This window comes from Colletes gigas, unplaced genomic scaffold, assembly GCF_013123115.1.
Source record: "Colletes gigas isolate AHSC1104 unplaced genomic scaffold, ASM1312311v1 Colletes_gigas_Sc00012, whole genome shotgun sequence".
Classification (NCBI taxonomy): domain Eukaryota; kingdom Metazoa; phylum Arthropoda; class Insecta; order Hymenoptera; family Colletidae; genus Colletes; species Colletes gigas.
The window spans coordinates 4,920,661-4,936,583 of record NW_025106641.1 but is presented as its reverse complement, the minus strand read 5'-3'; the positions used below and the strand labels follow the sequence as shown (position 1 = coordinate 4,936,583).

At 45.7% G+C, this 15,923-nt stretch overlaps 1 protein-coding gene across 1 annotated transcript in view; it reads right to left on the bottom strand.

Annotated features, from left to right (window-relative positions):
* Positions 1–15,923, bottom strand: part of LOC122398936 (nephrin-like) — a 234,443-nt gene that overhangs the window by 17,178 nt on the left and 201,342 nt on the right. The window contains exons 9-10 of the mRNA XM_043399206.1: positions 13,499–13,658; positions 6,628–6,927 (exon numbers count right to left, since the gene is read on the bottom strand). Of these exons, the coding sequence (XP_043255141.1) occupies positions 6,628–6,927; positions 13,499–13,658 (460 nt within the window). The remainder of the gene's footprint in view (positions 1–6,627; positions 6,928–13,498; positions 13,659–15,923) is intronic.

Here is a 15,923-nt window from a genome sequence, read left to right as displayed (position 1 = left end):
GTTCGTCTCACTTTTCACATCGACCCTCCAAACAACGACTTTGCGTGCTGTTTCACCTTTAAAAATTACAAAACGATGACGAGATTACAATTTCACAGTGTTAATCAACAAAATACGAAACTGTGTACTGTACGCAGAGAGAAGTTGGCTAGTCCGACTAATCGTGATGTAATCTCCTATGGTTCTGCTTCAACAGGGATTACAGGAAGCAGATTATGATGGGATAACTTATTTTTCTATTTAAATAAATATCGAACGAGAAATTTGGTGTATAGTCGTTGGGCGTATCAGAAATTAGAAGTGTGCTTCGTCATTGGTTAATTTCCGTCCCCGCCCAGCGGCTAGATTTTCCACAGTCTTGGAAGGAGGATTCGAACTCTGTTGGAAGATAAATTCATTCCGCGAAGACAGAACAAACTTAGTTTAGAAACAAGACACATTAGAACTCAACGACCTGTTGAACAAGCCTTGTTTAATCTCTCTAACTGCTGAAACAAGTTATGTTGCTTAGTTGTATTTGGTTTTAAGTGTTGTCGTTTATATTAGTGCACCGTTGTCGGGCGTAGCGGTATCTGTCGGGACAAAGCAGCGTTTAATTTTCTATACTGCACACGGTACCGGTATCCGTGCATCACGCGGACATAATTGGAGCTAAATTATGGAATGGATTAGCTCTTTAATGCCGCAATAATTAAGTAGAAATTTCATCTGCCCAATCGTCTTTTCAATCTTTCAATTTCATACTTACGACCTTCCCAGTGATTCTCGTGCTGTTTTAATTCATCATTTAACCCTTAAGTGGATTATTGAGCCCTCCACAGGTTTATTAATTATTCGAAGATTTATGTAATTCTCCATTATTTTTTGAATGCTTTAAAGGAAAATTGACTTCCATTAACCAATTTGGTAAAAATCAATCGAAGGGTTGAAATGAAATTGCAGATGAAAAATAGTTTCCAAGTGGCCATGGATTTGTGTTTCGCGAGAAGTTTTGGGGGGATCGATTCGCGACAGCGCGAGATGGCCTCTGTTTTCGAGGACTGGGGGGGGAGGGGGCGAGTAAAAAGTTGACGTTCCGGAAATGCCCGAATATTAAAACGACTCGGCGCGTGAAATTGCTTCGTAAAGGATTTCAGTCTTGGCTGGGTCTTTAGAACGTTACGATTGTAAACGGCCAGGGCCCCGACCGCCGCCGGTTTCTCGTTCCTTTTGGCTCGCAATATTCCACGGTTACTTTGTGCGTAATCCCTGCGCTCCGGGCGAGCTTCGCGAACCTCCGTGCAACGAGAGCAAAAGAGCCTCGGTCTCACGCAGAACCGACGTCCGCACACGTCCGGCTGCAAACGACCATTATCCAAGCTTCTGCCGGCCGCTGGACGAATCAAACGAACGACCAAAATCACCCGCGCGCCTTCTTTGTCCTCCTAATCGCCGCTCTCGTCGTTTTCCCGCCGAAAGATCTCCTTCGGTTGTCCAAACCGCTTAAAATTCATTATCCTCGTGTGTTCTATTAGCACAAACGATACACGGGATATTGTCTGCTTGGAATTCGCGTTTTTAACACGATGACAGACCCAAACCCTTCAACCTGCCCACGAAAACGAAATTTTGTTTTTAAATAATCAGAAGCTACTAACAATTTCAACGTCTGATCTCGAGAATTAATCGTTTCATCTCTTTACTAAGAAATCGTGGAGCCAGAAATTGCAAACTTCAGAGCCACGTACTTCTCAGACTCCAGTTTTCGTCAAAATCGGAGATCCTCGAGTCCGTCTCCTTTATTCTAAACGTTTTCGGTGTCAAAGGGAACTCGATACAGTTGATATTTCTCGGGAAACTTCCCTCTCGCGAGCAGATTTCGCTCGAACGGATGGGAATCGCAAAGTTCAACGTCCCCCCGCCCTTCGAAACAATTTACCCCCGAGCACAGTGGTAGTTTGCAAGACACTGCGATCGACCGAACGTCGGGTTGATCCTCGATGGTTTTAATTCGCGATGGGCGGACGCGCGGGTTTCTTTCATTTTTATTATCGCGCCCGGCTCGTTTGTCGCCCTTTGTCCGGTAATATTTCCCGGATACTTTGTACAGTGGAAGGCTCGGGCGCTCCACAGGTTGGCTGAAAGCGACGCGGCCGGAGCTCTCTGGAAATCAAGCTCGGCCTGGGCCAACGGTGAAAAATGTTTGCGCGTCTACGAGTGGCAAGGATTTAGTGTACCGGGATAGTAATGGTCACAGAGACGTCCCGTTCCTTTTTTTCCCCTTATTTTCGACCCGGCGCTGATGCAGTTTGCGTTCTACGAAAATTCCTTTTTCTCTTCGCCGCCAGTCAAAGAGCAGCGTTGCAGCCCTGATTCGACGCCCGGATTTCTCGTACTCGGCGACGGTCCCGCGCGTCGCTATTTTTCTTCCCCGTCCTCGTATTTTTTTTTCCCACTCGTCCTCTCCTCTCCCTCTCCCCACCTCTCCCTACCGACGTTCTCTCGAAATAAAATTTCCTTTTCCTTAAACAGACAGCGAAGCTATCGCGCTGGCGCCAAGCGGCGAGGAGAAAATAAATATTGTTCGCCTTTTCCGACGGCGCAGCGGGCGGAAAGCGTATCCTTCGAACCTCTACGCCTTTATTTCACTTTGCATCCTCGTCCCTCGCGCGAAGTTTCTTCTTTGTTTCCCCTCTACAACCCCCGCGAAACCTATTTATACAGGGCTCTTTGCTTCCCGCGAGCGCTGCAACGGCCAACGGATTTCACTCGCGTTAATCGCGAACCCGCCGTCTTGCCCGACGTTCGAACCTCTCGGTTGCTTGAAAAGATATATTGAATTTTCCGACGGTTTTCATTCCCCCCCTCTAGCCACCCCTGAGCGTCGTTCAATTTATTTTCATCCGCCGCGTAATATATGCACGCGGTTCGGTGTGGGATTCCTTTTTTTTTTTTTTTGTTCGACGTTGATTGAAAATTCTGTTCTCGATAAACCGGCCTCCTTCTTTTCAACTTCTTCCCAATGGCCGGCATGAAAAATGGAAACGACAAACCGCGTGAATTTTTCACGCGCTCGAGTAGCTGTTTCCGGAGAAAATTCTGGTCGAAACGTTTTATCGAAACTCGGTTTCGGCGACGATAACCGGCTTCTAAGCGAGCGTCGAGCGTGGAGGCTTCAAATTTTTGTCGAAGGTAAAATTATACAGCGAGTTGGGGGGAAAAATTAGGTGTAAATATCTGAAAATGATAGAAATTCCAATGCTCTTGCTTGACGATCAACGTTGTTTTGATTTTATACTAGAAACGTCTCAGTTCGTTGTATCTTGGAGCAAAAAAAATTCTGAACCAGAGGAGGCTGAGCAAGTTATAGTTCGTTAGCGGTATACGCGGTTGGAATTACGTTAGGAGGCCTTAAACGCACTTTTCTGGGAACATTGTTTTCAGACAGTCTGTCGAATTTATGATAAGAACGCCATATTTTAGCTGTTATTGTAATTGCAGAACTCATAAAAATACGTCTCTCAATTCTTATTTAAATGCAGAAATAAATCTCAGCAGCATTTTCAGTTTCGAGTAAGATATTGAATAACGAATATAAAGAGAAATAGAATCCGGAACAAATTGAAAGATTTCTGAATACCGTGGTGCACCTTGCTGCAACTTTATTCCCAGCTAAATGTTAAGCAGCTTATTCCTAAGGATTCAGTCTTTATGCATTTCTTCAACCTAAAGAAAACGGGTTTAAACAAATTTAATTTCCAGACGATTTCTCTATTCTACCGATCCGATAACTGTAACAGAGTCGTCTTCGAGTGTTTATATTTATTAAATTTGTCAAAATCATTGTACTTTCGTAGAAGCGTTTAAAACCGAACCACGTGACGCTTTTCGAATTTCAACGATTGAGAAAATATACGTGGAAATATACTTCTTAAATGGGTAGATTAGAACCGCCTTTATGCGCGCTTTTGTGGCTTCTTTTCGTGGCTCTCGAATACGCTATTCCGCATACGCAATACCCGATACCGATAACTACAGACTTGAAAATAAAATTTCATTCCGTGGAGGGTCGCTTTCCGAGTCGCTGCGGACGAAAGAGACTCGCCCAAGCTTTCGGTTCGATCGACGACCAACCGGAATGCCCTCGATTTTACTACGAGTCCTTATGTTGCAGAATAAGCAACCGTTATGATATAATAAATTAGATATTTGTAAACATCAATACCAACAGTCTTTTCACAAACTTGAAAAAGTACAAATCTTTGTTTCTCCAAGATCTACGGTGCATAGATACCTCTAATTTCATTGTATACTAAATAAAAACAAAAAATTCTATCGATTCGAAAACACGAATATTAAGATACATTTGTTCAGAATAGTACTAAAATTCTTGCAATAAATTTCTAATTTAATTATGCAATAAACATAATTTATTAGGAAGTATGCTATTACGAACAAAATATCGTTCGATATTTTATTCTACATAAAAAGAAAAAATGCTGGACTGCACGCCGATCAATGCCATCCACATATGGAATAACATGTATTATTTCATCCAAAATCGATAAGAAAAAAAAAATATTTCCATCTTCAAATGTTAAAGAATATATGTGGAAAGTGGTGAAAACTTTCATGGAACCCTTATGTTGTAAAAAAATTGTCAAACATTCTCGTTTCACCATTTTACACCCTCCCCAGTTAAGAGAATATTGTTGAAAATAGTTTCGAAAATGTGCTTTTCCAGTGTGTTGTACAGGGTTCCCTGCTCCCTTGGGGCCGATAAACGTTTCTTAAAAACAGGACGCGTTGTTTGTTGGTCGAGAAAAGCGGGGAAGGGGGAAGCGAGAGGAAAAATGTTTGGACCGCGAAGGTGGGAAACGTGTCGATTTGGACGAGAGCGTACCTCGGGCGTGTATTCGTCAACGTCAACACGGTTTCGGCAGGTCGTCGCGTCAACGTCATTCTCGATCATACGCGGGAAAAAAGACGTCGACGCGTCCCGAGCCGGCGCAAAATCCGCACGCGGATTAACGTCGGGTTTACCGCGCGATGATTGGTTGCATCGCATTGTACGCGCGACGATAATTCCCGAATATCTGTCAGGATTTTGACCGTTCGTTCCCCTGGCACGCCAGCCCCCCGTTCCACCCCCCCATCGCGGTTCCCTCGGAAAACACGGTGGCCCTTCGTGAACAAATTTTTCCGCGCGAAACAGGGGCCGCGTTACCGCGAAACGCCGCGAGTTGAGATTTTCCAATTGGAAAAGTAACGTCGGCAATTTGTTTCGAATTCATTAATTAACGAGCTATTGATTAACTCGGTTTGCTCCCGCACATATCATCATACCCCGCGAATAGACGAGGTAAATATGGTCGCAACGAAATGTTTGCCGACGCGGTTATTCCAGAAACGTTAAATTTAGACGGCACTTTTCAATTTTCGCTCGCATCGTTCGTCGTATAATAAAATATAAATTGTAGATTGGATGTCGCTTGTCCTCTAATTATCGACGTGCAGAATTTCGTTCCTGTGCGCCGTTCCGTTGCGTTTAATTACTTTCGACTGCTCGTTTCGAATGGACGTACTCGACGTCGCTCGTTTTTTCTCTGCTTTGAAGACAGATTATCATTCTTCCTTTATTTCTACTTTATTGGAAAATTGTTTGCCATTTTCGGGTCGATGTATCGTAAACATTGATTTTTAAATCAGAGCATTTTTCGTTTCGTCTCGTCCCGGGTTCGCCGCTTTCCTTGACAAATGAAGGGCGGACTTTGGCGCGCCGATAAGAAACCCAGTCACGAAACTGTAACCTTGCATTTATCAAGTTAGATATTCCGTAAACACGGACGTAAATAATGGCCACGCGCGCAAGAAAGTAAGCACGAATCGCTCGAGGGCTCGTTGCGCTGCAACAGAGGCGAGAGGGGCGAGCTTGATTAACGATCGCTTTTCAACTAATTGGAAAGATCTTTAGAGGCAGGAGAATCACGGTTTCGAAAGGGTAAATAATCGAGGCGTTAATAGACTTGGCGGTTTGTTTCGGGCTCGAGGGCGCCAGGAATGCCCCGGCCTCTGAATAATTTACGCACGAAGGACCTTCCGAGTGGAATCGTGCTCCGGGACTTCTTTCCCTCCCGTTTTTCTTTCATTTCCCGTCCGCAACTGCTCGCATAATTGTCATCGTTACGATCGTTCCGCGTTGCGTTTTGAATTTCAAGAAATCGCGCGTGCGCAGGTCCCGCTGAAATTCATCAGAAAATTTCGAAGGTAATGGGAAACGTTTGAAAATTGTTTCCCCGCGTGTGGCGAAAATATAGTTAAAACGACTCGAGAATTTTGGTGGATCGCTGTTCAAGGTTCGTTCGCCGGTCTTTATAAGGTTAACCCTCGCCCCTTGGTCGTTCCGAGCGGTTGATCGCGACAAGCTCGGTCGCTTGGCCACAAAGTATCGTGTTTGCAAGCTCACGGGTCGGTCGAAATGTAACGCGGAAGGTCATAGTTTCGCAGCGTAAACAGGCTCGTTTCTGCCCGCCAGAAAGGATTTTAACTCGATTTCCTGACCGCTCTACGGAGAACTCGGGAGGGGGGGCGAAGCGCGATGCCGTTGAAGCACGGTGTAACGTTTACCGAGATGCAGTAAATACTCACCGGCGGCTACCAGCTGGAAGAGACACGGTCTCGCCTGTGTACCGACGAAATTGTCCGCCCAGCACGACAGAGTACCGTAATCCAGCTCGGTGGTCGGCGTGTACCTCAGCACGCTCACGCCGCTCGACTTCTCCATCGAGAATCTGCCAGGCGCTACTTCCAGCGTCTCCCCGCTGTTGTTGAATTTCCATCGGAAATTGTGCGCCGGCGGATCGGCCTCCACCCTGCAGGCGATGTCGAGCGACTCGCCCCTCGACGCACCCACCACTATGATCCGGTCCTCCTTGCACACGGGCGCGACTGAAACAAACGATCATACCTTCGTCAACTGTTCGATACTTTACGATACAATTTTACAGTCCACCTGACCCCCACACGTGACTCAAATATGTTTCATCTTCTTACCTGTAAAGAATTTAAAACAGTATATAGTCGAATTCCGATTTTCCAGTATACTCGGGACTGGGGCAACGTATTTACGTAAGAAGTGATAGGAGTTTTTCTCAGTTTACGGGATTAAGGAATAACTTATCGAACTTTCTTTGAATTCCTACATATTCATTGCCAAAATACGCGTTGTTCACCGTTTGAAACATTAAAATCCCCCAATCCGTTCAGAAGTTACGGCATTTTAAAGATAAATGAAACTTCAGGGAAACATATCAATGTATGGTCAGACATTAGATTTTCGGTTAGGAATTTTTTTCTCAAAACTGTGTAAGATTTCGGGGGTATGTCTATTGACCAAAAATGATTGTAATCGATCCCTCCAACTGAAAATAATTTTTTTTAAACGCTTCGATATTTTTTAGTTTCTCCACTTACGGAATTTTTTTTCTCGAAAGTGAGTAGGAATTCGAAGGTATGTCTATTCACCAAAAATGATTGTAATTAGCCCTTTCGATCGAAAATAATTTTTTTAGAACGATTTGAAACTTTTCATTTTTGCCGAAAAATTTAGGCCAACTTACTGATTCTATTTAGTCCAGCTTATCAAACAACACACGACATAAAGTGGTTTACACCGTCTTGGTTTGTCACTTTCAGGTTTCACTTCTGATCGCGTTACCCTAACTCTATCGCGATGTAACTTCGGGTCACACACTAAGTTTGGGCAACTGTAGTGCCTCCAAGTAAACGTGCACAGTTATGTGTTTTCTAACTCGATAACAGATAAAATGTTATTAGTATGTAAATTTGTTTACAGCCCCAGCAGTGGTCCAAAGCGATACCCCAGGTTGAGGTTCGAAGAGACGAATTCTAAAGAACGGTGTGCAACGGAGGGACCTAACTACGTTGGAATTAAAGCTTTCGACTCTAGAATATCGCGATTTCAAAACGGAATGAGTGATTTCCAAGGCTGGGATACGTTATAGAGAAGCTTCAGAGACTTTGCGACGCTTTGCAACGCCGGGGAAAGCAAAAGGATATATATATATACTTATATATATAGAATCGAGATACGAGAGACGCCATGGTACTTTGATGACAACATTGAGAACTCGAGAATGATTGCGCTACACCGGAACTTGAATCGTATATGATACATCCTCCTGGCTTGAAGGATATTCGAGGACGAGGGGCGTTTATTCACGGTTCTCGTCACGAAAATTTTCGGAGCACGCCTCGCAGTTTTGTCAGAAAGGGGACCTTTGCTCGGATGAAATCGTTTCGCGACTGATGCAAAAAGATTCTCCACCTGCCGCGTCACATTTCCACCTATATACGTACATATATATTTCGTCCAATTTATCTGCTTTTGCTATTTCTCCCTGCATTCGTCTCCCCTTTCGCTCTGTGGCATAAGAGAGATAAATAGATGGACGTATCTTATCGGCTCGGAATAGATAAAAGGTTTCCCCAACACCGGCGATGTAATATCCTGGAGTGACGAAGCTGAATCAACGTTCGAGTAACTTTACCGCTTTCGACAATCCTCACCGACGGGGATTGCCTTTCGAAAATATGACTACGTCGATAAATCTTATCCGGTTGGTAAGTATTACTTCATCGTTAACGCTTTACCGACCGGTAGGCTTTCGTCGCCGAGACTTATCGACTGAATCGATCAATTCTCACGGAAGTAAAAAAAGTTTGGTTGTAACGTTTCCGTAAGATCCCAAAAATGGCCGCTTTGTCGACGTTGCTCGTCCCGGATGGCTCGAAATTGAAAGCAAAAGAAGACCGCGCGGGGGGGGTGAAAATAAGATCTTGTCTTGGGAGAGACGAAAGAGTCACGGTCGCAAAGAGACAGAATCGTGCCACGAAAGCTAAGAATCCGCCGTTTCGAGCGGAGATATGGCCTCGTTTACGAGTTAAGGCAATCTTCGGGAACAATTTTTTAGGGGCACCTTCGCGCCGGAAGATACTGTCCCGATGGCTTCCACGGTCGGTCATCACGGCTAGAGTGACGAACGAGGCTCGTTTTTCACTCGTTTATCAACGTTCAATTCGCTTTCATTCATTTTCAAAGGATCAGCGCCGGGCCGCGTATCGTCGTCACGTTCGAGTTGAAATCCCGCAAAATCAAAGCCGCAGCGCGGTTAGTTTATTGCCCCTCTCTTTTTTCCTTTTTATCCTCGACAAAGGTCCCCTCCCCCCCCACCCCCGTGTTGTTTGCCACTCCTTTTATTTAGTTACCGCGCGCAATTCAGTAAATGGCAGTTGACGTCAAGCTTCGAGTACAAAAGCGTCATCGAGCGATACAGTTCTTTCTCGTTCAACAGCTTTTGTTCCCGTCCGATTCATCGGCGCGGAAAAAACGTTCGCGCGGCTACGACCGCCACAACGAAGGAATTAATTTGCAAAATGTACCGTCCGAGGCACCGGGGCCAAATAAATATAAGAGGATCCGCAAACAGGCGCGCGCTCTCCGCGAAGTTTCGTTAACACGCACAATGGCGCGGCGAACGTGGTCCCCGAAATATGCTCGTTGCACGACCATAACGTTTCGCGCAACGAACAAATTAAAGAAATTACTACCATCGATCCGGAAATTTATCGTGGATTCGAATTTACTAGCAATTTTTCTACGAGCAAACGAAAGTTACGGTCTATTTTCCTGACAAATATTGCGTTGCTGCAGATTGAAACTACCATTCGTTGTTCCTTAGATTCGATGGTAAATTTCCACGGGATTCTTTTAAAGAATTGAAAAGTAAACCAGAACGCGGAGTAATATAACTGTCGGGGACTTACCGTTAGGGTAAACGGAATGGAAAAAAGACGGTAAACACTGGAAGTGGCCAAGAAGAAGAGATGAAAGCGAGAGGCGCGGCTTTTCAATTACAAAGGAGCAGAATTTTTTTGCATCTGCGGCATATTAACAGACGACGGAACTTTATCCTTATCGAATGAAGAAGTCTGCGGAACAAAGACAACGATATCCTGTTTAAAGTATCCGGAAAGTGGATTAATTTCCTCGAGAGTGAATATCATCAATTTTTTCAAGCTCGAAAGCGCATGTTTTCGTTTCTGTTTAGAAAAGATGGCAAAGGTTGCTGCGTTGCGTGTTTCCGTTGTTCGAAACACGGGGTTCGTTTAAGCCATCAGACGCGATGTAAATAATTTTACTCGGATCAAGAGACGCTATAATTCAGCTCAAGAGCCACAGGTTGCCGACCCCTGATGTAGTGGTTTGAAGCTTCTCAAAAAAAGCTTCTTCCGGAATGGCGTGCAGTTCCCTCGTTACGTTTCTTTGAATCGTCGGCACGTCCTCAAAGCTGGCCCTTTTAACGTCATTTTTAATGTAGGGAATAAAAAGAGGCAGACCGTGGCTGAGTCTGTCGAGTAGGCGGCACCGCGATAGCTTTCTTTGGGGAACATCGAGAGACAACAAGAATCACGTTTCACCGTCATTTAATTGCGGGCACGACGGTACGAATTCATTTCGTTAGACGATCCGCGATCTTGACGTCAGATTTTCTGTTCGCGTTTCGCTTGTCAGGGACGAGTCCACGGCGACCGTAATCCCTTTTACTTTGATAAAACGATCAACATCGTTACTCGTTCGCGAGTCTCTTTGAGAATTTTTATCTTTGTCCGCGTATTGCGATCCTTTAAAAAAATGTTCCAAGGCTCGCCGAAAACCATAAAGAGTTTGTTTAACGCGAAAGCGTTCGAGAAGCCGTTTCCAGCGTAGAAACTACACACGTTCGGCCATTAAAAACGAAACCGAACGCGTTGGAGTTACGCATAAATGCACTTTTATGCAAAACTTGGCGTTTCAATAATTCAACGGAATACGAATATAAAATATTATTATTTATTGTTGCAACTTCTGTCCCTGTGCAGAGAGCCACTTGATTACATCGTACTGCAAGGCGCGCGGAAAGCCCATGAATTATGCATTCGTCGAAATTTTGGCCAAAACGTTAATACCAGTTTTATCTCGTTCCCGTAATTTAAAACTTTATTTTTCATTAAAATAATTTCTTCCGTTCGAGCGCGTCCTTTGATCTCGCCTGCACCCGTTAATTTTCACTCGTTTCGTGTTCCATATAGGCGCTGTAAAAATTACGCGTGTTTGGCCAACCGGGGCTCCCAGAGGCTGTTTAGACAGTCGGGGTTAAGAGACTTCCGCTGTGTATCCGATAGTTTTAAAGACAGCATCGGTGGACTGAAACTTTGGAGGGTAGTTTCAGCCCTTAAACTTAGGAAGACTTACTCCGGCTAAAGAAAACACGCGCCCCTCGATTTTGGTCGGTCTACAAGCCCCCTCGAAGTCGAAGGGTGGTCACTTTCCGGGACGTTACTTATAAGGGTTGTTGTCGTTGGTATTACCACCCCTCGATCGGTCTGGAAACTTCATGATCGCATCGCGATAGACACTCGTTGTTTTTTTAAACATTTTCAGCGTGAAAATTGAACGCTGCGTAGCGAACGCGTCGAGGAAATGCGACGGTCACGCTCGTTTTCCACTATAATTAACGCGCGACACCGAAAACGTTCGTCGTTAGTACGCGCGCCCTACGGTCTGTAATTCGGAATTAACGACGAGAATCGTCGAACGCGACACCGCGACGCGCGCTTTTAAATAGCGTGTATGAAATTTAATTATCACCCGTGACAGCGGCCATCGCGAAGCGGGAACGGTTTAAGCCATTCGCGCCCTTTGATTTTACGCCACGGATTTTTTAGTCGTTCCCCACCACCCCCTCCACACGCTTCATTGCCGTCAACGTTCAACATTTCTCCCCGATAACCGTTTCGAAATCAATTCACTCGTGTGACCAGATTTTTCAAAATATATTGTTCGCCCCCATTTTTAAATCAAATTACAAGTTACAAATTACTTTGTTACAACGACGCTTGAAAATATCTCGAAATTTTTGCACAGCGAATTCGGTGGTTTCTCGAGCGCGGTTCGATTCGCGAGGAATTTTAAAAACCGTCGAAACGTCTTTTCGAGAGGTCGTCACTCCCGAGTTTCGATCGGAATTGATTTAAATCCCGCGGCCCGGCAGAAGGAAACCTCATTTCTGGGTGGACGTGAATAGCCTAAAGCAAATGTCATTTCCAGAAGCGGGGCGGCGATGTAATAACCGGGAAACTAAATCCAGACACGAGGTTGACTTCGATTCGAGAATTCCCGCGAGAGATTGCTGCTTATCCCGGATCGTTTCCTCGGCCTTTACGAGGCCGTGACGAGCCGCGGTTAAATATCAGGGGGTGGTTTTCGCGGCGCATCCATATTCGATGTGTCGGCGGGCGTACCTAGACTCGTGTTTTTACGACTCGCATAAATGGCTTCGAGCACCGAGTAAATGGTGTCTCGCCAGCAGAACGGTAAAGGATACTTGCACTTGTTTTTAAGCGACCCAACAAATCCATTTTTAACCCCACCAAATTACCCGGACCGTTTAAGAACATCGATTTTTCAATATTCCGGTAGCCTGAATTTTTAAGATTTTATCCACCCTCGAAGCAGAGGTAATAATTTTCTCGAACGTTCGTTCTTCTATTCCGGGGGTTACAACGGTGTCGAAGACATAAAATATTCATGGTTTTTTTCAAAATTAATTGCAGTGTTCGCGTTCGAAAATTGTGTCCGCATGAATATGCATTGTTTCTACGGGTTCGTGTTTTTATTTTTTATTTTTTTGTTGAAAATTCATTTCCACTCGAAAAGGCGGCTTTATTAACCCCTTGACGTGCGATTTAATATCAGATAATTCGTCGAACGCGTTCAATTTTTTTTAAATTTGTTCGTACAAGGAATGTGTTGATTTTATTATATGAGACTTGATGACGAGTGGAATAATTCATCTATTCACACCTTTTTTACATTTCCAACAGTTCGAGAGAGGTTTCGGTAGATCACTGCCTCCGGATAAAAAGGAATATGTGGAAAATGTCTCTTTTAGGCTGCGCTTAAAGTAAATTTCCTATGTCTAACGAGGTCCGGCGAGGGTCGATTAAAAGTGACCATCCGTTATACGTCTGGTAACGCTCGCGACAGAACGAGGAGGGGTGAAAAAGAGCGATCGGGGTCGCTTGTTAAATCTGAGATATTCAATTCGTAGACCGGTTCGCGGACGGGAGAATCTGGTGCTCCTCGAGACCGCAGTGCAGTTGGCGGTTGGCTCCGGCGTAACCCGGGGAATTGGATATCAAAAATGTAGCTAGAACTAAGTACGCCTGAAATATTCAGCCCTCGCCGAGATCCTCGGTCTATCCGCCTCGGAATAAATACGCGAACCCCTTACGGTACGGAACGCGGCCATATACGGCCGGGCTCCGTCGGTGAATACGAGACTCGTTACCGAGCACCATGGAAAATCCTCGATTAACTTTGCTCGATTAAAATAAACTACGGCCCCGAGCCGCGGCGGCAGCGATCGTTGAAGGCTCCAACGCGACATGTACTTACATTTCACGCGAAAATGAAGTGGCTCGCTCCGCGTTTCGTTCAGGTCATTCGTCGCTGCGCAGACATACTCCCCGGCGCTGCTCCTCGTCACGCTTTGCAGCACCAGGCTCTGATTCGACCATATTATCCTCGCCGACGTGTTGTGCGCCAGTATTTGGTTCTGAAATCAACAATTTTTATAATAAAAACTACGCAGAGCAGTTTTAATCGTCGCGAGAAAACCATCGTCGATGCACAGGGGTCGAGAACAACTGAAATGTTTTAGAAAAATTTAGGAAGCATACAATGGCGGGTTTACGATCGTCCAGGGGTTAAACCACAACGGCCCACGGCATCTCTTTATTTGCAGAACGATTAGTTGCACGCGTTCGCCAGCCTTCGATCCGTTTCTTTCCCGTCGGCGTTCAGAACCCTGGCGAGATTCGGTACGCGATTTCGTCTCTCGTTACACTCGACGTTCGCGATAAATTAACGATAAACGCGCGGTGAGCTGTCTCGCGACTACTTCTTCCTGACCGATGCGACGTCAGTAGCGTTATCAACCTGCTACCCCTTTTTTCCTCCCGACGAAATTAATGCTCGAGCACTCGTATTTTTAGAAACGCTACCCTTCGGCCAAACGAGATATCAGAGTCGAGATCGACGTTTCGAAAAATGTTAAAATATAATTGATACGATTTTAAAACAGTGCCCAGTTTACGGACCTTCCGACTTATTGCAACGAAGTTTCTCTTCCCTTTTCGCGTGGCTCGGATATCGGGACGGTACGTCGAGGGAATTGCGACCGAAAATAAAACGGATAGATTCTTTATTATTGCGAGCACGTTGTACCCGGGAGCAGAAAGCGCGGATAACTTTTACGATCGAAGATGTCACGGTTCTCGTCTTTATTACAAATTTATCTCGCGACGATACATCGCACTGGGTACGAAGTGACTCGAACGTTTTTCGTTAGTTAACGCCTTGGACGAACAATAACGCCGGTGTTCTTTATTACCTTAGATCCTTTGACTCCGTCGTTCCCTTTGTGAGGATTGACAACGCGAGAGGGGGGGAGGGGGAGCGAGGAAGACGCGGTTGACGGCTTATCAGGTCGTTTCCGCCGCTAAAGACGATACCAACGGTGCACTTAGTTGTTTAATCAGACCGGATGAAAAGAGCGCCATGTTTCCGTTATCTTTTGTACCGTTTCTCTTTTGTCCCCGCTAACGGGGAGACAAAACGAGTGCGTTTGGTTCAAGAATTTCGGGCTCTCCAGGACGAATTAACATGACAGCGGTACCAAGGGGTGGAGGGGGGAAAAAGAAGCTCTGACGACGTCAAGGGGCGGACGAGAGAACGAGGCCTTTCCAAATCTGCACGATGGAACGTTTAATTAGGCCAGCCCCGGGACAGAGTTTCATTATATCTTGTTTCGTTCTTGTTTGTCTCGCGCGACGGAACGAAGAACCGTGCAAACGCAACGCAGCGCCCTGTCGTTTTCCATCCAAAAAATTTCTGAAAGGATCGGTATCCAGATAACGTTAAGTTGCCTTTCGAGGTGTCTTCGGAACGAAGGAATCGCGTTTCGATCAGTCGACGAAGGGTCTCGTCGAAGTCCTGGCAAGGGTTGGAGCCAACAAGTAGGCAAAACCAGGACACGGCTTGCCAGCCTGGCGCAAGACCTTGCCAAATGCAGCCGCGTCTGTTTAATCGGACGAGAGACGTCCTTCGAGGACTCGTTCTTTGTCTTCCCAGCGGCCATTCTTTTCTCGCTCCACACGCCGGTTTTTCTCCCTCCGTTTCAACCGTTTCCTCCATTACACGGACTCTCCTTTTATCCCCGCTCCGGGGGAATCCGTTCGCCGAAGATAATTCGAAATCGATTCGAAACGAGGCCATTTGAATCTCGGAAAAGGTGGCGCGGAATGACAGAGCAGATCAAGATTTCTTCTCCCCTTTTTTTTTCTTTTCTCCTCCCTCCACGGAGAGATTCTCTTCGATCCCGTTCGCCTCCGGTTTTCGTTCCTCCGCTGGGGGGAGGTGGGGTTTGTTCGATTGTTTTGTAATCTCGTCCCCCCTCGGGGATTCTCCCCCCACCACCTTTCGTTGGTTAGGTATCGCGTCGACGGAGAGACACTTAATTACTCGCGAGTGGTTGAACGGGATCGTGGAGATCGCTGTATCCACCAATCGATCCTCCCTACCGTGAAAGGCTCATTGTTCGAACGACGAAGAATTAAACAGCGAATTTCGGCGAGCCTCGGTGCAGTTTAACGTTCCTGGCGCCGAGGACTCGTCCGATTATACGGGTTAAAATGTTAAAAGGACGTCCGACCGACCGTCCTCGGCCATCGAGAAGGCGCTAACTCAATTAAGCTACATTGTAATCTATGCGACTCGGCCGTCTTCCGTGCGGCCGAGTTCTAGGCAAGGAGGTTTAGCC